Raw genomic sequence first — 23,206 nt, forward strand, 5'->3', positions numbered from 1 at the left:
TTTGACACACATCACAAATTGATCAGTAGAAGGCACTGCAATGTAGAAGCTGATATTAGAGCTATTATGTTTCCCGTTTATTGACCCCTCTTGTACATTAGAAAATGTTATGCTGTTTCCATTACAGATTATCCTCTGAAGAAGGGACATCAGTCCCAAAATGCATTGGGTATATTTTCTGAAGTCTTATATGAAAATTTGTGGAATGTCAGGAAGTTTTTTTTTTTAATTTACTAACATTATTCATTATCAACAGTGTATATTGTTGAAAAATTCTAAACATAAATAATTCTTTAATTACTGTACACAATTGTGGTTAATTGTTATGATGTTGGATTGATATAATGTCACATTTTTTATATAATATTATCCAAGTTGTGCATGCCTTGCTCAAGTTGCATGCAGCAGCTTGACCTTCTTTCATTACAACAAGTGTCAGGCAGACACCAGAGGGCGTAGCACACTGATCGTGTTCATTGCCCTTTTAAAACGTTTCATTTATCTGGTGTGCTCATCCACATACTTTAATGAGGATGAAAAAGAGAAACATAAGAGCCTCAATCGGGATTATAAATGCAATATTAAACAGGAAGAAATACATATTTCATTAAAAATTAGCTTTTCTCAGTAGGAAAATTCCTTATGAGATAGGCTAATGCCACTTAGGCTTTATGCGATTAACAAGCCAATTTTTTTCAAAATAGGATTAGTACAATCTATGATGAATGTTCTTGCTTGAATCAGGAGTTGATTACAGTAGATCACAATGTAAACATACCTTTAGACACCATTTCAGTGCTAGAAAATGTCTCTCCTCTTACGGAACAACAAATCACTAATCCTATTCTCCCAATCAAATTGGGTTCACCATCTGACCCTTGACTACTGTGCATTCTTCAGTTGGTCCCAGAAATGGTTTCTAAATGGGTAACACTTATATTCAATTTGATTATTAATTTAGGCTCATTTCATAGTACTTGGACACCAAGATAATTCCTCTCATTAAAAATCCATGTGCAAATCCAAACTAGTTAAAGAACGATCACCCAGTATCTCTTTAACACTTTCCGATTAAAATGATAGAGAAGGCCTTGAATTTGGCATTATCTGCAGATATTGATAAGCATGCATTATTATACCAGACATAATCAGGTTTCAGAAGTGGTCATAGCAGCCACGGATAACATGAAGTGTATGGTTAATAATGGCGATTCTGCTGAGGAAATACTACTAGAGCTGTCTGTGGAATTTGATACGGTGAGCCACTCCATACTAGTGCCCCATCTGACCGAGTTACAGATAAAATGTAAAGCTTTACAGCTACTGAAATGGTTTCTCCTGGGGAGATCCCAGATGCTAATTTGCAGCCAATTTTACTCCAAACCATTTTGTCTGCTCGTGTGTTGCCACAAGGATCTTCATTTAATCCCACCTCGTGTAATTTATATGTTTCTCCTCTAGCAATTTTGATTAGGTCCTTTCTTCTATCAGTGTATTCCCATGTGGACAACACACAAATAGGCATCCTGATTTCAGAGGATATTCAGGTAACCGCATAAATGTTCAAATCTGCATGAGGGGCTGTTAGCGAATGGACGAATGTAATTTGCCTCAGTTTAACTGGTTAGAAAACGTGAGTTATCATTTTCGGTAACTAAACTAACATATTGTTTTCTGCTTGGCGGCCTATGGATTTGGATTCAAGCTAGCCTGGCTGATGAGGGGTGTCACCCCGAAATGGGTCCCAGGATGTTTGTTTCCGGTTCAGGGAAGACCTGGCTTGGCAGTTCGGGCAGGACTGTTCCCATGAGGCACAGGGTCGAGATTAATTTGCATGCAGCTGGGTCTGAACTGAGATGGGGAAGTGAGCTAAAGAACAATGATGGATTCAACACAGATCTGTGGCTGGGGATGAGTGTCTGAAAAGTTTCAGCAGTCCTTCCATCATCTCCTTGTGTTTGCTTTTTTCGTCCGATTTGGATATTATCCCTTTGCCAGTCAAATCAGCCAGAAATTTAGGGCTTACTTTTGACAGTTCTCAAACTCTTACTAAGCAACTAAGTTCTGTCATATTAGCATGTAACCTCATATTGACAATGCTTAGGAAATTATTTTCTTATATCCTGAGGAACTCTTGTCAGTTGGTGGTGTGTGCCATAATTTTGTGTAGATTGGATTACTGTAATGCCTTTTATTTGGCCATTAACATTGACAGACCTAAAGAGATTACAAGTAATCTAAAATGGGGCAGACCATTTGATTCTAGACATGTCTAAATACCAATCTATTTCCACAAACTTGGCAATCTTCATTGGCTTCCAGTAAGATAAAGATCCATTTTTAAATCTCTATGTATATCATGTAAATCGATAGGTGGAGCAGACCTCAAATATCTTAAGGAAAAATTCCAAAGGTACATAACGCCTTAAGGTCTGCTTCTAGGATAAACAGGGTAGTGCAGAAAATCAAGCGCTGTCAATGGGCTGCAAGATTATTTGGGCATTTGACTTCTAAACTTTGGAATGCCTTACCTCGGGACATACTGAGTCTCACTGACCATCTTTCCTCCAGGAAACAACTGATAACGTGGTTGCTCCAATGAACGGTCTAATTCTTCGTTTTTCCTACCCTCTGGTTATAATATTTTTGTGGCATTGCCAAGATGCCATTGGGTATTCAAGCGCTTCATGAATTGGATTATTATTATTACTATTGCTCTTGCAAATTAATTGGCTATTCTCGGAGTCAATGAATCATATTATTTGTATATTGCTGCTTGAGTAAAGAAAACACTGAAAACTGATTTTCAGTGTCAGCAAAGAAGTCCCTGAGAAAATCAATTACAACAGAGAAGATATCTTCACATATAATAGTATTTCTTGTCTGTTATATGATATATTGTTAGTCAATAACCCATTATCAGATTAAGAGAATATTCCATACTTTCAATCAAGAAATCAACTGATATTTATTTTTCTGCATGGTTTTCAAACATTGAGTTGAAAAGTAAATTCTTGTGGGACACATTATTCCATTTCAAGTAGTCATGGGAAAATCCTTCAATATTCAACAAAATCTCACATAAATCCTGACAATAGGGTTTCACAAATTTGTTATGATTTTTCTTTTTTTCCTGCATTAGACTAGTTTGAGAAGAAAATATCTCATGGGGCAGTGAAAATGATGTGTCCTGTGTCTTCCAGACTGCATGCTCTCATGATTCTCTAACATTATCTTGCATGGCTTTTGTATGTGAGTTATACCATTGTGTTCAATGTTCATGTGCAATATCGAACAAAATCATTTTCTGCTAAAGATGTAATTTTTCATAATCCCCCTCCAAATATGCATATTTCACAACAGAAAAATGCTGCAATTCTGCTTGTCCCTATCATTGAGAAGGTGTGCTCTATAAGGCAATCTTAGCTACTTATCAATTTAGGAATGCCTACATACTCAAGTCAATGAGGGCCATTCCTTGGTATTTTGTCTCCTAAGCATGATACACTTGTCTTGATGTTGGCAGTCAGAGCTTAGCCGCTGTTTCTATAAACCAAACTCAAACAGACAGGTTTGTGAAAAAGAAACTGCTTCCAACTCCAAACAAAGTGTTAAGGTATATGAACATTTGCATAATTTTCAGTATCTCTGTTTCAGGAAAAGAAAGGAGACAAAATAAAGTTAGAGCACATTCCAATAAGGTTATCATGTACAATTATGAGTGAACCAGCTTCCATTTGTGAAAGGATCTCAAAGCAAAGAGGGACTTCAATATCTAGACTCTGACTTTTATGTAGGTTGATGGTGACAAATCTAAAAACAATACTAGCTTAAACTATCCTATAATATGCATGGCTCATATCCTCATATGTGTCTTAATGGCACTTCTAACACCCTGAATATGAATTATACATTCACAAAAAAGCCTGATTACAAGTGCCCGGGAAAAATTGAAAACCCTGTGCAAATACCTGTTTGCTCAGGAAGCACAAATAACAATTGTTGGACTTGGCCCTTTTGGCAGGTTCACCCCGAAACTTTTTGCATTTGCCTAGCCTGTTTCTGTAACCTGGTGTTGGTGATTTTAGGCCTCTGCGCACTTTTCCCTGTGGTCCAGGTGTAAAGTGTGTGCGCTCTCTGTGTATGTGTGATGAGAGTGGCCTGCCCTCCCATAGGAATGCATGGGGAATGTGTGTGTCCATGGTAGTTCCTGATGTGTGGGGAGTGCAGGGTCGAGTTTGGTATGTGTGAACTCGTGAGATTAAATGCTGCGCGATGATGTGCGCAGATTTATTGTGTCTAGTGTGGAAGTGCCACTTCTAGAAGTTGGCATGTCTGTGCAGTGAATGTGAATTGACTGTCTGGCTTGTGATTGGCTGGAGCTGGCTGGTGTGCCTAGCTCCAGGAGTCAGGATGGGTCTGCCCCGGTGGTAAATGGAGAGATCTGCATGTTGATGGGAGGGAGGAGTGCACCTGGGACCTGAATAGGGCTGGGCCTTCCCTCCACAATGCTGGCTCCACCCCCTGTGGTATGTCTGATGTCCCTGACCCACCCTGTGAATAGGCAGAGAGGCTGAGCAAAACAAAGTGCTCAGGACCCAGTTGCATCTGGTTCACCCCTTGCCTGCACCAGGGAAACAAAGGATTTATGTGTATAAAAGAGGGGCTGTGACCCCATGAAAATGTTCCTGTGCTCAACTCAAATCTACCAGGGGTGTGCTGCTGCTGGGGCCCAGGGGAAGGGTTGCCTCCCTGGGCCCTGCCCAGCCCCTGGATGCCTGGTGGAATTTCCTTGATTGGGAGCTGTGTTGCTCTATCCTTTCTGCCCCCGACTTCTCTTGGACCTATTGCTTTTTACAATTGCCAAGGCTTGTTATAGCCGTCCAGCGCCTGAGGAGCGCTCTATCCTGGTTTGTGAACTTGCCCAGCTGAGGGAGAGCGTGTGCTTCGCAGCGTGGTGCTTCCCAGAAGGAATGCCCGGCGTAGGGATTCCCTCCTCCTTGTGACTCCACTGCGGGTGCCCACCCCGTGTCATGGCCACCTTTATTATTATTTTTCTTTTATGGGTGCCCACCCCGTTGTGGTGCTCGTCTCTCAAGCGGGTGCCCACCCCGCGATGTGCTTGTGGATATCGAGGGAGCCTACCCCTCGAATACAGCCGAGATCGCCACGGCGTCCTGCCTGGTTGTGGGCGGGGCCACCGGACGGAAGCGGAAGTAGCATCGCGGCGTGTGGACGCGGGGCTCCCATGTTAAAGGGAGAGCCCCGCAGTTGCGGCAAAGCAGAGGGAGAGCCCCGGGTCCCAGGGGGGGGGCCCGGGTGAATGCGAGACGGCGGCCGGAGCCGCCAACTGGAAAAGCAGCGCTGTGGCAGGTCGGCGGGGCTACTGAGGTAAAGGGAGAGCCCCGTAGGCGCCGCGCTGGAGAAGATGGGAGGCCTGCCCCCAGCGCGAGAAAAGCAGAGATGCCGGAGTGAGAGCGGAGCCCTGCCTTCGCTGAAACCGATAAGTGGGGCTCGTGTGTTGGTGCCGGACTAAGGCACAGTGACGGTGGTGCATTTTACCGAGCCCATGAGTGGCTCCAACAATTGAGCATTTCTTTTCCCCGAGTGGTCCATGGGCCGTGTCAGGCCCCCAGTTATTTTCTGAGTCCAAGGGCTCCAACGATGGCCGCAGTTATTTAAAGGGCCCCGGTGGAGGTCCCGAAGGCCAGAGGGGCCCGTGTTCTTGCCCCTGAGGGCCCCAGTTAGTTTGAGAACCTAGAGAGCTCCAATGTACGCATTACTTCTTCTAGAGCCTTAGGAGGGCTCCAATGTGTACACTATTTGTCTTTAGAGACAGATGGCTCTAGCATGTGGTGCAGTTTTATTCCCCAGAAGCCCGTGCTAATCCCCCAGGGATGCCTCAGTGTTTGGGGGCCAGTGCTGCGTCTAAGATGGGAGCACAATTAGTTTAGGAGCAGAGTGCTCCATGGACATGTTTTATTTCAGAGCCAGAGGGCTCCAAAGTTTGGCTCAGTGTTTAAGGAGCCAGAGTGCCCCGAGGGACATGTTTTCATTTTAGAGCCAGATGGCTTCAGGGGGCACAGTCATTTGTTTTAGGGCCAGTGAGAGCCCATGCGCCAGTTTGGATTTGCTCATTTACAGCTGCCCAGCAGGTAGTGGGCAGCTGCACCGTTTAGGCACAATTTGAGAGTCCCTGAGAGGAAAAGAGGTGGCCCAGAGGTGCCAGGCCTTCCACAGCTGCACAGCACTTAGTGCCATCTGCAGCGTTTAGGCCCTTGTGATGGTTCTCAGCTGCCTAGCAAGTAGTGGGCAGCTGCAATGTTTAGGTTTGCACAGATGGCGCACTCCTGACCGGTGCTGCATTGGCAGCGGCCCTGACATTCTGGACACAGGGCATTTGAGCCCCCTTCTTGAGATGGCCAGTTGGCCAGGGGGCTAGGAGATGTAAAGGGCGCAAGGCCCTAATGTGATTTATGTGCTAAATGTGATATGTGCTTTAAATGTGGTGCTAGGAAATGTAATGCATCTAGTATGTTTTACGCACCCTGTGTTGATACCGCTAGAGATGGTTTTACCTATGGAGGTTTGTGTTAGTGAAATTGTACTTTACTGTGATTTACGTCCCTAAATGTGAGTTATACTTAGGAGGTAGGGTCTAATGTGTTTAGACTAGAGAGGAAATTGCCTACTGTATTTATACTGGTTAGGCCTAATGTGATTTATGCGTAAGGTGCAATGCTGTTATGCCTCCGATACCTCTACATGTGTTTTCATGCTTAGGAGGTTGTTTTGCCTAGTATAGTTTATACTAGTGAGTTTATGTGTCCCTGCGTGATCTATGCCTATGGTGATTAGTATTGCGTAGTGTGTACCTACCTTTTACCAGTGGTTACTGGTTGTGGTCTCTAATTGTTATTTGGTGTTACATTTACTTTAAGTGCTATTTCTACTAAGTGCTGATCCTGACAGTGGCCCAAGTTGCCCTGTCCTGTTTAAATAATCGCTTGTGAATATTGCCCATGCCAGTTGGCATAATGTATATTGTGTGATTACTATCTGAGGTGTTTTAAGAATACAAAAGTTATTTTTATATAACCTTGTGTGGAGTTCCTTTTGTAGTGTGCCTGGGATGTTGTTGCTGTGTGCGTGCGCAAATGCTTTACACATTGCCTCTGGGATAAACCTGTCTGCTCGTGCCAAGCTACCAAGCGGGTGAGCAGGGGTTATCTTTGGCGTGTAACTCCCTTGCCCTGACTAGAATGGTGGTTTCTGCCTGGCTTTTGGCGCAAGTCTTAGCCAACCAGAAATCCCAGTTCTAACACCAATGAAGTAATCTTTATCACACAGGTCACTATCAGGTGCAATACTGTTTGCACATCAATCAGGAGGGACATCTGCTAGCCAGGGTGTGGGGGTTACTTGAAGTCTATAAGACCTACAAACATGCATTCATAGTTTGGGAGAGATCTTTTTAATAATGTGTTTATAAACACTGTGTTGATCGAATTCATTAACAAATTGGGTCATTTGGCCAGAGGTCTCCCAGCTCAACTATAATATGAATGTGTATGCTAAGATGTTAGCTTTAAGGTTGTGCAGGGTAGCAGATGGCAGAGTGGATCTAAGTCAATCAAGAGGTATTTAACTATTTATCCCTGTGAGGAATCTGAATCTATTACAATACTGTTGTATTAACTATGGATTCTGAAAATAAATGTGAGATTCCCTTTACCAATTTGCACTTTTTTATGCTGACAATGATTTCAACTGTAGGTATATCTAAAGGAGAAGCTCAAGTATTTTGGCTTGCTAAAGAAAACTGATCAATGATAACCTTGCCCTATATAAACAACAGACATTGATGGTAGTGGTGGAGGATCGTTCTTCTTCACCATTTAGTGTTTTTCAGGGTACAAGATGGTGTGCCCCTTTCTCCATTATGAAATACAATAGGAATTCAAACCCTAACACAAAGTGTGTATATGGAAGAAAGGATCTTCCTATTATCATTCTTGGTCTTTTAAAGTTTGGCTTTATATACATAACTTTATTTTATACATAAGTGGTGTTGAATCATTGTTAAGAGTAGATCATACAATTTTAGCTGGGAATTTATCAGAGTATAAAATGATTAAATTCCATTTAGATGCAATGCAGTGGATCATCCCATTAACAACACATCTAGATAAAAATAGTCCCAGATACTTTGGATATTCCATTTTTGTTCTGAATTACAAAGATGTTTTAGAGAATGCTAGAGCACTCCTCAGCTTTCCTCCAGAAGTGAGAGCATCTCTATCTGCCTATTACTGGCAGAATTATTTCACTAATCATGGGTGGTCACCCAAACATCATCTTTCTTCTCAGTAGACTGTAGGAAGTGATAATATTTTTCTAGAAAGCCCCGTCTACCATCACTAGGTTTGTTGGGCATTACATTCTCTAGATTTGCATGAAGGAAAAGATTACATTCTCTGAAGGGGTGGGCTTTACAAGATGCAACTAAGGGTTTTCATACACTAGGAGCGTGAGATAAGGATAGTTCTCAGTTCTAAATAATGTTATTTCTAGCTGTGAGGCCCTTTATAAACCTTGGGATAAATCGTTCTAAAAAAATTAGCTTAAGATTTTAAAAGGGTTGTTGCAGATATGCCAGGAAATAAGGTGGGCTTTTGGGTTTCCAATGAGATCTGATTACATTCTGGAGTGGAGTTATGCTGGGCTGAGTGAGCTGAACAGCTTTAACTGTATGCTACAACAGGTGGGGCTGGACACATTAGATGTCCTTTTGTGGAAAACGGACTTTGATTGCAGAAAACGTTGCAGTAGGTGGGCTGCAGTGGCTCTAGTTGAGGAAATTGCAGACTCTGATTTAAGGAGCTGACAAAAGCAGTCTAGAAAAAAATGGTTCCATCTTTAGAGATTTGATACTAGAGTGTTTGCAGTCAACTATAATATGCGTTTGGAGACCAGTGATGTTATCCAGTCTAATCAAGCAAAGGCAGAGGTGAAATTGAACCGCCACACTGCTGTTGTGTATTTGGTATGACAAATATACTTTTGCATTAAATTATAAAACCTGACAGCTACAGGAATCCCCACTTTTCTGGCATGCCTCATCTCCAAAATCCTCGAGACAGGTTGATAAGCACTGCTGGTCATATAAAGTGCATCTATTGCTAAAAGTACAAAGAAAATATATAATTTCTTTTTTTGCTATTTGTGTAGTGGAATGTTTTCTGCTAACTCTATTGTTTTCTCTCTTTGATTTATTTTCAGGTTAAATTGCCTTCTTTAATTGAGATATCAATATAAATGATTTTGGGCATGCTTCACAACAGCATTGTGTAGTACATAAAGTAGTACTCCAGTAGTACTACTCACATACTACAAAGTCAAATTTACAACCTACGGCCGGAGACCCCACCTCCTTCTCTCCAATAGTTTCCATAGCAGAGACAGACACACACAAAAGTATACATTTTAGTAGTAAATGTGGGAGGGTCTAAGGGGAATTGGAGGACAATGGGGAATAATTACCACTAAAATGGAGGGGCTTAGGGAAATCTAAGAATAATTTTTGTGAGAAATGCTAATATAAAATACAACCCACCAAAAGAGTAGGAAAATTGTAATTCCAAAAATACACTTCTATAGCAACTATAACACTATCTATATTAAACCAGGTTGAAATGTACGGTAATCCACCCTTGGAGTACATCTGGTACCACACTTGGTCAACCAGTGGAACTGCCAAACACTCCCTTAGAAAACAATGGAGGAAAGGCATTAAAATAAAACCAGATAGGAACTAATGTTAAATCAATTCAACGTTTATAGTATATATATATATATGGACAAACCGAAACCCAGGGGAAATCGGCTGCCGCCTGACACCGGAGTCAGGTAAGGGTCCCTAGCAGTCCCATAAAAGACTGGGAAGCACTTTGGGAGGTAGACAGACCTGGTAACGGAAGACTAACACGTCCCAGGAACATCAGTGTGGAGCCGACGACCTCCGCGCAGAGAGCTGACTACTGGCAGAACACGAAGCACTGCAGCAAACAGCATGCCGAGTCAACCACGAATGAGGGGACTGGCAAAGCTGCAATAAATTTTGACTGCAAATTGAAAATGACACTCTACTGCACCGTGGCCCAACACCCCCTCCCTGCAGCAAACGTGTAGTTAACAGACTTGAAACACGAGTGGGACTGCAGGTACCATAATGCCCAGCAAGCCTCCAGAGATTTCCATCAGAGGCGGGGCATAAATGTGAATAAAATCACCTGAACCCACTTTTAAACCTGCATGGACTGAGGCAATACCTTTGAAAAAGTTTTAAGCCAAAAACGAAACGCGCCAGGTGCCTCACACTGTTAATAAATTGCTGCCTGCAATCTGAATACCGTGTGCGTCTCTTTATCACTTCGAATTGGGAGAGAACTTCAATTGATATATATATATATATATATATATACATATATATATATATATATATATATACAGGTTGGGCTGGGTTAGCAGACGCCGCCGCTGGTATATGAAGAAGAAATTGTTTTCCCAAAAGTGTACTGGGTAAAGAACCAGCCACTCCAGAGCTGTTGCAGAGGGAGCGATTGATTATTTAGCGATAGACACAAGATGACGCGTTTCGATTCAACAGAGCCTTGGTCACATGACCACAACAGTTTCTTCCAGTTCTATGCAAACAAAATAGAAAACAGATGCTAGTTTGGGCTTTATGAGCCTGTAACCAATACACAAGTTGTGTCTCTTATAATAAGGAAGTGTGTGCACGGGGTGTAAAATAATCAATTATATACAAAAGATGAATTACATATTACTAAAAAACAAATAATGTACTAGACTCCTCTGTGGTACCTGACATCAGAAACACTCGATTTCCCATAATTCCCTAGAATTTAAATAAATATAGACTTAATAAAAATAAGTCTATATTAAATCTGGGTTCCTCATCTTGCCAAGTGTATAGGTAGACTATAAAGTGGTAGCAGTAAAGGATATGCTTTTGCTTATTGTTTTACTGTGTTACGAGTACTCCTCTGTCAATTTCTCTTTATAATCAATATGGGATGCAAGGCTCTGAAAACATATCTAAACATTTGAAAAAAATACATAACATTCTCAAGCATTCAATGTTACTCTAACAGTAAATAATTTCATTTTACCGAAATACTTACTATCAAATTGTGATCAAACATAGGTATTTATATATTCCCTGGCTAAATCATTGCATGTGCAATCAATTTACGGGGACTCACAAAGTTTAGAGACATTCTCACCTTGCAGGACCTACAATATTTTTTGAGGACCTAAGAGTTGGAAGGATGGCAACAGACGGGTCAATAATTAGTGTCAAGCAGCAAAATGTTAATGATTATGGGCAGTTTCCGGCTGGCGAGTGAAATGTTATGTTGTTTTAAAAAGGTGGGAGTGACTCACACGCCTCTCACATGAACTATCCCACTGACATTTACATGAGTTTCACACTCCAGTGCACTAGACTGTGCCTGCCAGTCTTCAGAGCTAACTTCTATGGCTCTCTGAACAAATTGCTATCATTAGATACCCTGTCATTGAGTGCAATTCGGGTCTCTGTGGAAGAGCCCTTTCCATTTAATTCTACCATTCACCATCATTATCAGGCCTTTCAAACTTTATTTCACGCATCTGCCTTGATGAGCAACTGACGTACCCTGCAGCCAAGCCTCAACTCGCTCTCTCATGTAATATTGCAGATGAACATGAAAAAAATAAGCGCTTACATTCCGATTGGCTGATGACAATAGACGTGAGTAGGCCCAGGTGTAAATGAAATGCTAGAATAAAGAAAATGGATGAATTAATAAATGAATTGGTAAAATAATAACAATAACAAAAATGTAATTTCCGAATTTACTCTAAGCACATTCGTTGCAGATCTTCTGATGCATTTCCCAAATCATGACATACATGTTGAAACATGCATGTAAGAAGACATGTATTCATGCCCATAATCACACACAAATGGGTCTCTTAAACATTTAAGTAAAATGCAGACCTTACTGTATATACCTCATGTAGTATTTTATTTACTCAGTTCTTTTTTCACTTTGCACTCAGTGGCAAAAAAGTTCTCTCACAGAGAATACAATCAAACCTTATTCTTTGGGTTAATATCCTCAATGTTTGTAAAGAAATAAAAAACCTAACATAATGTGCTTCCTCGCAGTAATTCTGGAGTGAGGCAATATGGCAATACATCATGGAAAAAACATGACTGTTACTAATAAAAACAGCTGGTGACCGATACTCTGCAAACACAGATGAGCCAAATTCATGAGTGGGAAATTCTAAATCCGGAGACATAAAACTGGTTGTAAATGCTTTACTGTAATTACTGCATCATGATGTTACCATTGTCTTAGCAACCCACTCTGAATTAGGTGTTTGTGGGAATGATGTATTTTACAGTTGTTGATCCAAGCTGATTTTCGGACATATTTATATTTTTGCGTGTTCACTTTCAAAACTAATAAACAATTAAACATCCTATTTCAAAATGTGGGTGTGAAGAATGACTACATACTAGTTTAATAAATATCTGTAATATTAAATTGAACAAGATGAATATTTATGATAAGAAATATATTTATTGTATCTTTTATGATATGAACAATACACCACTGCACTGGGATGCAAGGCTCTGAAAACATATGTAAACATAAAGAATAATACATAACAAGCTCAAGCATTTAATGTTACTCTAACAGTAAGTAATTTCATTTTAACGAAATAGTACAATAATCAGGACTTTGTTCGCCATAAGTTGGCAGGGTATGCTCAGACGTGAGTCCCTTGCTCACTTTGCCACTGGATTCAAGCAAGCCTGGCTGAAGACGGCTGTAATGCCAGAAACCGGTCCTAGGAAGCTTGAATCCGGTCCAGGGAAGGCATGGTTTGGCAGTTCGGGCTGGACTGTTCCCATGAGGCACAGGGTCAGACTGATTTGCATATGGCCATATCAGAACTTGGGTGGCAGAGTGGGCTAAAGAACGGTGATGGATTAAACCCAGATCTGTTGACTGGGGGTGAGTGTTTGATTGGTTCAGATGCTCCATCCATCACCACCCCCTTTTGTACCACTGTATATTTAATTGGACAACAAATGATTCATTCTCCAACCATTGTGATAAAGGCTCAGTTTGTAGCCGTTATTTGTTGTCTTCTCAAATCAACCTTCACTGCATGATTCCGGACTGCATGACTTCTGCATTTTTCTATGTCCAAATCAGTTAGCAACTAGCATGCCTGAAACAATGCTGGATTTGCATGTCCACAGCAATGCTGACTTTCCATGTCCCTAACATTGCTAGAGTCACATGCCCAAATGAATGTGGATGGGCCTATCCAAATCAATGCTGGATGTTCATGTCCAAATCAATGTGTAATTCGCATGTTGTTAGTCAATGATGGATTTGCATGTACAGATCAATTTGTATGAATCCAGTCAAAAGTAGTGTGAGCTACTAAAGGTGTCTTTATTCCCAGTTTATAATTTACACGTCAAGTTCAACATCCAAGCTACAATAACAGTTAACATGAGTTCATTAGAATGCACAGAAGCCTGCACTTTCCTCTTATAGATAGATACGCAATGCTGAAAAAATGCAAACGTTACATCGGATTAAGGAGCAGGACATGTCTAACCCTACAGGCTCCAAGTACTTTTGAAATGTTTTTAATAGCTTCGTGCTCAGTTGCCTCGAAAGCTATGTTTCACTGCCATATGATTATCTGGAATGCTTGATCAATAAATAATCATTGAATTTTCAAGCTGCTAAAATTATGGACTTGAGGGAATACTGATCACATTTTTCATTATGAAAAAAACATCAAACAATATATTATTGTCTTTGATACACTTTTCTTTTAAGGAACATCTGAAATTCAGCAAAGAAACTCAGATTGGCTTGGAGAATTGCTATCTTTAAATGTAACTGAAACTGCATTTGTTTGCTTGTTTTGCAGTTATTTTGCAGAAGTAGGTTTAAGTTTTCAATAAAGGTTGATACCTCTAAATAATGAACACCATTATAAATGCAATCCAATATGATTTTCATTGTGCTGCATACACATTATAGAACTCCTTTGATTTCCCTAAATTATTTTTTTGCTTATATAGCAGACATGCTTTTCTCTACAACATGAACCTCCATCTATCATCGCTGTCATTTTTCACAGACTGCAATATCTGCCAAGATCAGAATAACTGCATTAGCATGTAAACCATCTAAGGCTGGGACATTGCTCTGCCTCATTATGTTGTTGCAGATGTATGGTCTAGTGGCATTTGTATACAACAGCAGTCCATTACTCCTTCTCACTTCCATACTCCATCCACGGTTGCTTTTAAATCTAGAAATATTAAACTTTTGTGATCTCAAACGCAGCGTTTTAATTTAGTAGTACAGGCTCCTAAAAAATTTTCTCATCATAATATGCCCTAACTATGTCAGAGCTATGAATAACTGATAGTGTGCCTACTTGAAAGTCATTCTCATAACATCAGTAAACATCTTGCGCTTATGTGTGTTGTTACTTGTATTTAAAACAGCGATAAAGCTTAGCATGATCAGCAATATTTAATATTTCCTTATGTGTCTGGCCTGGCCCAGATTTGATCCCTAAGCTCATTTAGTTTACTATCCTTCTGAAGTTCATAAAAGTACCCCCTTTGAGCTGGTTAATATTACCAGCTGTTATCTACCTTGAGCCAAAGGGCTTTTGGTTTGGCAGGAAGTGCTATTCATAAAATAAATTTTTATAAAACTTCATTCAAGATGGACGCTACAGCTCTTCCCCTTCTTTAGTCACCTGTGCTTAGTTTATGCAGGGACCATCTTTCTGAATGTGGTTAAGCAAATGGCTCCAATTATTCTATTGAGTGTAAGTTAGCATTTTCCAGCATCCAAGGTATCACCAAAGGTTAAGTGAAGGAGAAAAGTGAATTTGACACTCTCGATTGACTGACTCAGGGTGTAAAAAAGAATGCTGCTAGATTGACAGACATATGCTGTTAATAAGAAAACTGCTTTATCAAAAGCTATTTTAATCATCTAATGTCGATTATGCTTCTGAAAGCCATATGTTATTTGAGAAGTAAATGACTTCAAGCAGTTTGTTCGAGGCGGCTACACCAATTACTTAAAAATAGTTGAAAGGTATGTTATGGCTGTCCAATATTGACTTTAAACAGATGTCTATTTACTATTATCATATTGTAATAATTGATTCTCTAAATTGCGCACACTGTTAAGTGTTCCTTTGAGAGTTCCATTGGTGAATGAGATGGGAGGCTTACAGATGGTAAAGGGCGATTGTTTACATGTTAAGGTAATTTAATTGTGTAGAGCGACAAGCTTATCTTGTAAAAGCTCCTTTGGTAAAACCATAAGAATGAGAGAAAAGATACCTTTCAAAAGTTCCCAGAATTTGATAGGAAATAGCATGAAACACATAGGTTAATGCCTTTAAAATGTTAATAATTAGCCAAAATACTAGTGAGTCTATTTGGGTACCTGACCAAAAGTGTCTGGCCAAGAGGGAATGCACCATGATTGGTAGTGGGAGATAGAACATGCGTGGCCTCATGCACAATGCAGAGAGTCTTGAATTTGACATGGTCATGATCATAATTCAGTGAAGTGACATCAATGTGGAGAGGTGTGGTCTATATATTTAAATCGGAAGGTTAGAAGATTTGATGATTTTGTTATCACCGGGACTTGAATGTCATCTTGAAATGGTTATCTATTTATTTATTTATATAGTAGATTTAATAGCACACAGCACCACAGGGATATTAGATAACTTTACAGATGAATGTTTTGGAAGAGGAAAGGGATAATAATAAAACAGTAATACATTTGAGTAACTTGGTAATGTGAAAGATTAATTGCAAAGAAAGTAGAGAATAAAGAAGGGAAAGGATCATTCTTAGTTCAGATAGAATTAAAAGATTTATATTTTAAGTGTTTCCCGAATTTGAAAAGATTGGGTTTAGTTCTGTTTGCAAGTGGTAAAACGCTCCATGAAGATGATATTTTTTTAGAGAAGGAGAGGTTTTGTGCATGAGAAATTCTGAAAAAAGAAACATTGGCTTTTTAGATCACTTAGCTTGCCTGAGATGGTTTGGAGTCAGCCAAATATGTGTTTCTTTCAGGTGTAGACCTGTATAAGAAATGCTACATGACTTCAATACAATTAGTTTAGGAAGTGAAGGAAAAATAACATAGTATCTACAAGTGTTTGAAGTTGGTTTGGAGAAAAAGGATGAATGGCTTTTTGACTTGATGGAAGTTATTTGCAGAGTTGTTCATTTGGTTGGTGTGGAGAAAGTGGGAGATGGAACAGAGTCTGAAGGGGAGAGTACATAAAAAGTGTTAAATTGTCAGCATATATATAAGAAGGCTTGAAATGGACTCTATGCTTGCATACAATAAGAGCAAAGTCGGCCCTTTGGGGGTCAGTCTTAGGCAGTTTTTGGACAGTGTATGTGCCAAACAGAAACAGAATACCACAGAGAATGCACCAACAGTAAAATAAAGTTTCAGTGACCTCACTGACATTTTGGCAATTTCTTGTAAGTTACAAATACTTTCAGCACTTATTATGATATACTACTGTGAACAGATTTCTACTTCACCTGCAACTTGGTATTGTTAACACTATTTGGAGGTTTTCATATATATATATTTCTACCTTTCATAATATTAATAATAATTAATATCCCGTTAAATATACTAATACATTCAGTCAATGTATCTGCAGTAATAGGTATACCGGTAGTTTCATTATTTGCTGCACTTGTTGATTATAGCATTCCAAAATGGCAAATACAGGTGTTATCGCAATGCACTCTGAATGCTAGGTAGTGTACAATCGGGACCCTGTAGATGACAACATGAAATCTCAATGTCTAAATTAACTAATCTATCTTGCTTGAGAGAAATAAAAATACATATTCAGAAATATATTGATGATCTAGCTGAGAATAGTACATTCAATGTATTTAATGAAAACTGCCTGGATAAAAGGTAAAACATTTATGACATGATCACAATGTTTGTTATATCTGCTTTGCTTCTTTACTTTTCAAGGTGCATCATTAACTTATAGCGTATTAGCAATTTGCCATTATATTTCTATTAATATCAAAATATAAATAACTATACTAAATTAACACCATTTACAATCTGAGGCTTATTCTAGTGTCTTAGATGTTTATTTAGGGCATAAGTAACAATCCTAAAATTATTGGTATGATGAAACCTGGTCCAACTGATTAAGTTTTCCTAACATAAGAAATAAAACATGTATCTGTTTTACTATCTTTTCAACACCGTGAAATTGTTTTGCTCTACATTGTTTAGAAAATCAGTAGTCTGTGTAATTTCAGAATTTGGTAATTTGGATGATGAACTAAGTTGGCAATTATGTTCAAATTTGAGCAAACATATGCAACTTTAAGATCTATCATGATTATTTTAATTTTATATCTTGGAGTGATTATTTAATGAAATATAGATATGGTAGTGATGAATTAGCACATAAAAAAGAATATTCAAATACGTTTGTGTTGAGAAAATAAATGTTGAACGACATTGGAACAGCTTAACGTTGTACTTTATGTTAAACACTTCAGAATTTGAAAGTGTGTTGAGAACTCATATCACTATGTCAAACTGTGTGGTTCCCTTGCTATGCTTACAGGGAATATGCACATTTGCCTCTCTACACCATCATTGGGCTTTGAATTGATGCAGATGCCTTCAGTGAATAAATAAATGAATCAGATAAATAATTAATGTATTTCTATGACTCACATGCATGCATCGATGTATAACATTGATTGAAAAAGCAAACTAAAAAGCAGGAATAGAGACAGGAAACTATTCTTTGAGGGCAGGGTGGTTGATTAGTGTTTTTACTGTTTTCAAAATAGTAAAAGGTTATGCTTGTTTCAATATTGTGAATGTCTTAGACCTGACATGATGGGCTTGGTATTTCCCCAAACGTTTTCCCTTCACCATTCCTGTTTTACTCAATTCATTTTTGTTGGCTTTACCACTGCTAACCAGTACTCAAGAACTTGTGCTCTCTTCCTAAAACATGGTACATTATCCTACACCTGATTGGGTCTGGTAATTAAATGCTGCTAGTCGGCCTGCCGCACTCATTGTGCCATCCACTAAAGTCGTACTTTAACACATGTCTCAGGCCTGCCTCTGCAATCTGATGTGCAGTTTTAAACTACCATTTGGACAAGGGAAAATAAACTTTTTGCCAGGCCTAAACCTTCCGTTGTAACACTTGTATGTTACCTGTAAGGTAGGCTATAAAGGCTCATAGGACAGGGTGCATGGTATTTAAAAAGAAAGACATTTGAAGTTACGTTTTTTTATATCCTGGGAGTGAAAAACACCTAAAGTCTTTTTCACTGTTGTGAGGCCTAACTCTCTGTTAGAAATGGGGTTTCTGGTTGGCCATGACATGCACCTAAGCCAGGCTCGAGTCAGGGCAAATAAGTTACACACCAAAGATAACCTGTGCTCACCCTCTGGTAGCTTGGCACAGAGCAGTCAGGTTTATTATCAGAGGCAATATGTACAGTATTTGTGCAACAGAGTCACACTGAAACACAATGACTACACCACAAAAGAGACTTCACACAATATGATATAAAATATTTAGTATATTATGCATAACACACGACCAAAATGACATGAATCATAATTACGGTGACTATTATGCAGTCATTCATATAGTACTCATTATCCTGAACAATGCAAGGAAAAACTACATATATAGGTGAATCTCTAGGACATGTAATGCATATCAGATTATGAAAACACACATGAATCATCACGTCACCATAAATGCATGGATCACATATTAACCCCATAAGCACATAGGGGGCAGTGCACCTGCACTCCTATTAAGCGTTATACGGTAAATTAAGGTGGGCCCAAGGACACAATGGTATTCCGAAACAAAACCTACGGCTCAGAAACACCTGCATCCTACTATACCATATGTGGGAAGAACAGGTAAGGAACTTCGTGATCACCAAGTAGGCAGTTGTGAAGCTTTAGAGTGAACATGTTGCTTCCCCCAGCCCTCGGGTATTTGCACGCCAAAAATCCCTGAGTGACCTCTCATGGCTATATAGTAATACCAAATTACATTGCTCCTCAAATGTACCATATATGGCAATTTTAAAGAACTGCAAATTTTCTCCATGTGGGGCATACATGTTCCCTGCTGTATCCTTCTGCTTGGGATACAGAACAACCCTACAGTGGGTCAGAAGCCCTCTGATAGGTATGTCCAAAGTCTTGCTAGCATAAATTTACTCCCACAGTCCAGCAGGTGTAACCACTTAGAGACCGCTGCTGTGGGGAACATAGCACGGCTAAAATGAACCTCTCTGGTTCGCTTGCTAGTATGAGTATGGTCACTTGAGGTCACAGAACTGGGGCTAGCCGCTGGATAGCAGGGGTCTGCCCAGTTCACCATGTCAGAGACAAAAGGTACCTGGATTCAATGCCACAAGGCTGGGGTACATCTCCGTGGCATTGAGGTTGTTGCTGGTCATGGCGTCCTCATTTCCCAGGCCTTGGATAGGGGAATGACTATGGTGCTCGAATGCAGCGTGCTGGACTCAAGCCAAATTCAACTTTGGCATACACACTTATGTCTTTCTCACCGCTCTGCCTCCACTAGAGGTTAGAGTGCGGCTTCTGGGGGCTACATCTCCCGGGGCGCCACACTCCACTGTAGATCGGGGAATTGAAACACGGATCCCTTGGCGAGACGCTCAAGGTGCGTTTACAGCCAGTAGGCACTCAGGCTACTCTACCCTTCATGTGCAAAGAGTGCTGAAACCAGTAGACACTCGGGCAATGTGGTCATGCAGTTCCTAGCTTCCGCAAGGCAGAGCGCTCGTTCTACAGAATGGGCCTGTGCAGAAATGTTGGAAGGAGCAGGCAACAAGGTCTTTGCTGTCCCTGAGACCTTGAAAGAACAGGGGGCAAGCTAACAAGCCCTTGGAGAGCACATTATGCAGGTCACAAAGAAAGGTAGCAGGCCAGCACATCAGGCAGGTAGCAGAATGGCAGTTTCTCCTGGCAGCCCAGCAGTCCTCTGGCAATGTTGAAGTTTGTAGAGCAAGCAGCATCTGGTTACAAGCAGTAGGCAGAAGGCAACACGCAGAAAAGCAGTCCAGTTACGTCCTTTGAGCAGCACAGAAGTTAGCATGCAGCAGGGTAACAGCAGGGTAACAAACAGAAAAGCAGTCCGTCCAGATGAGTGTTTTACTTTTAAGCAGTGCAGCAGTCCTTTCTGACAGACGGTCAGTTTCAGGTCCAAATGTGATTCAAAAGATATGGGGTCAGGGCCCCTGTACTTATACTCCAAAATGTCTTTGATCACAGGGGAGACTTCAAATGAACCCTTTCAAGTGCACAACACTCCTCTTTCAACCCAGCCCTAGCTTGAGACATCAGCAGGGAGTGAATCAGCCCTTTGTGTGAGGGCAGGACACAACCTATACAAATATAATGTGTGAACAACCTATCCCTCACCCAGTCCAGGAAGACCATCAGTATGCAGATGTAACCGTCACACTCAAACCTTCCTGTGTTGTGGTTGTCTGGAAAGTATGACCAGAGTGTAGCTGTCACTCATGTCTAGATGTGTATTGGAGTCAGGCTGCAAAGCACAAAGAGTCATAAGCACAGAGAAATGCTTACTTTCTAAAAGTGGCATCTCAAAAATAGTAATGTAAAATTCAACTACACCAATAGGCAGAATTTGTCACTACCATTCTAAACATACCAAATATGGCAACATCACTCCTTTCAGATCAGATATTGCCACTTAACAGTATGCAAGGGAATTTCCAATGCTGGCCTATGAGAGGAGTAGGCCTCACAGCTGTGAGAAACAAAATAGGCTGCTTGTCACTACCACGACATGCCACACATAATGTCCTACCTTTTAGTTACACTGCACCCTGACCACAGGGCTACTTAGGGCCTACCTTAGGGGTGACCTATGTGTAATAAAAGGGAACTTTAGGGCTTGGCAAGTAGATTAAATGCCATGTCAAAGAGTCTGTACACTGAGCATGCAGGCCTTACAGTGGCCTTCCTGAGACAGGTTTGAAAGGCTACATCTGTGGGTGGCACAAGCAGTGAAGCGGGCCCGTAGAATTTAATTTACAGGTCCTGGTTCTATCGTATACCACTTTCCAAGAGACTTACAAGTAAATAAATATGCCAAACAGATGTTAACCAATCACACCATGTTTAGAGGAGAGAGCGCATGCACTTTAGCACTGGTTAGCAGTGGTAAAGTGCATAGGGTCCTGAAGCAAACAAAAGGAATGTCAGAAAAATAGGGATAGGAAGCCAAAGAGTTTGGGGATAACCCTGCAAAAAGGGCAAGGTCCAATACTCTCCCATTGACTAAGAATGGGTTACCATATTACACTTAATAAGTGCTTACTTTAGACTGGGAGCAGATAGAAATGTACTGTTTACACACATATTAATTGTAATTTAAAATCCCCTTTATTGGTGAAGTCGGTTTTTAAGTTACAATTTTGAAAATGCCATTTTTAGAGAGTTTACATTTTCTTGTACCAACCAACAAGCTTCAGAGGCCTCCCTGCAACAGCCCATCTGGCCAGCTGCAACTAGACCTGCTGGACCTGCTTGAACCCTGCTGCTGGTCTCGGCTGGAGTGAGTCCTGATCCCCAAGAGGTATCCCCAGGTCCTTGACCATGGGTTGCCCTCAGTGGGAGCTCCTCTAAGAAGGAAAGGCAAACATCCTGACTGCACTGAAATTCTGCCATTCGTGATGACAGACAATGCGAGACATACACTTCAGGCTACAACAACAACAGCCCACAACGACCACCAACGTGAAGCTCCAGCAACAACCAGAACTTGCACAATAACGATTGCCCACAACCCTCGACCTGCTCTCTGCTCCAAAAGTCACCTCCAACATGAACAGAGCTCTTCACGCCGGACTTAATAAGGTAACTTTTCAGGTGACCTAACCTGGTACAAGTATCCAACCCACACTCCATTCTTGTCAGCCTGAATTTGTGAATTTCCCCAGTCTAGTACGACCAGATGACCACAAGTTGTCCCTTGTGATTTTAAGTGCTATTTTCACTAAAAACATTAAAATTTAACATTTCTGGTTCTATTGATTGCATTTGTGTTGCTCTGGCATAATTTTATTAAAGAGTAATTTATTTTTCTATACTGAAATGGGGATTTGTAAAGCGCATGGCTGCCCTTGAGCATCCCAGCGCTGTTTTGGGACTGTTCTTGTGTTGAGCTTTCACCTTACTAATGTTTGAGTGCAGCATAAATACTTTACACATTGCCTCCAAGTTAAGCCTGATCGCTTTTGTAAGCTACTGGGGAATTAAGCGCACATTCATTTTGTGTCTTTCGAGGTTCAGCCTGCCAAGGATTGTGGTTGTTGCCTGAGTGGGGCTTCCACAACCGTCAACCAATAACCCACTTTCTTACAGAATGGCGTACTCTTGTATACAACTAGTACCAGTACATAGAAGTCAATGTTTCCTTTCTGATATTTTTCAAACTGAGGCACAGCAAGTAGGCACTGGGTAAAAGCTCGAGAAATGTCCTTGAGAGTGTTAAACTAGTTTCGACTGGGAAGCAAGATGGCGGCCGCTTAGGAGGCCAGTAGCAGCATGGGCCGAAGGGCTGCAAGGTCAATGTGAAGGAACTGTGGTACATAACTGAAAAACATGCGCAGATAGTGTGGATTATTGAAGCTGATGCCCTCCAGGCTTTGTTCCCGATCTTGTCACTGCTGCATGTGGGCGGATCAAGTCAGGCTTGGGTTGCTGTTGTTAAGGCTGGTAAGTCAGTACTTACTGTGAGCACACTAGTTTTGGCGGACCTGGCCATTCAATGCGATGGGCACCAAGAATCCATGCACTGCAGTGATCCCTAAAGCGGGAGGAGCCGGAGGAGTTTGGCAGACACGGGGTGTTCCCGTAGTGGAGGCAGAGAAGCTGATTCCCGCGGAGCTGGCATCTGCACGCGGGCATCGGGCCCAGATGATGCCGCAACTCCAGCAGGCAGA

At 40.8% G+C, this 23,206-nt stretch overlaps 1 protein-coding gene across 1 annotated transcript in view; it reads right to left on the reverse strand.

Annotated features, from left to right (window-relative positions):
* The window catches only part of GRM5 (glutamate metabotropic receptor 5), a 418,371-nt gene that overhangs the window by 38,649 nt on the left and 356,516 nt on the right, over positions 1–23,206 (reverse strand). Inside the window, exon 6 of the mRNA XM_086936081.1 lies at positions 11,793–11,846. Within this exon, the coding sequence (XP_086792207.1) occupies positions 11,793–11,846 (54 nt within the window). The remainder of the gene's footprint in view (positions 1–11,792; positions 11,847–23,206) is intronic.

Source organism: Lissotriton vulgaris, chromosome 8, assembly GCF_964263255.1.
Source record: "Lissotriton vulgaris chromosome 8, aLisVul1.2, whole genome shotgun sequence".
Classification (NCBI taxonomy): Eukaryota; Metazoa; Chordata; class Amphibia; order Caudata; family Salamandridae; genus Lissotriton; species Lissotriton vulgaris.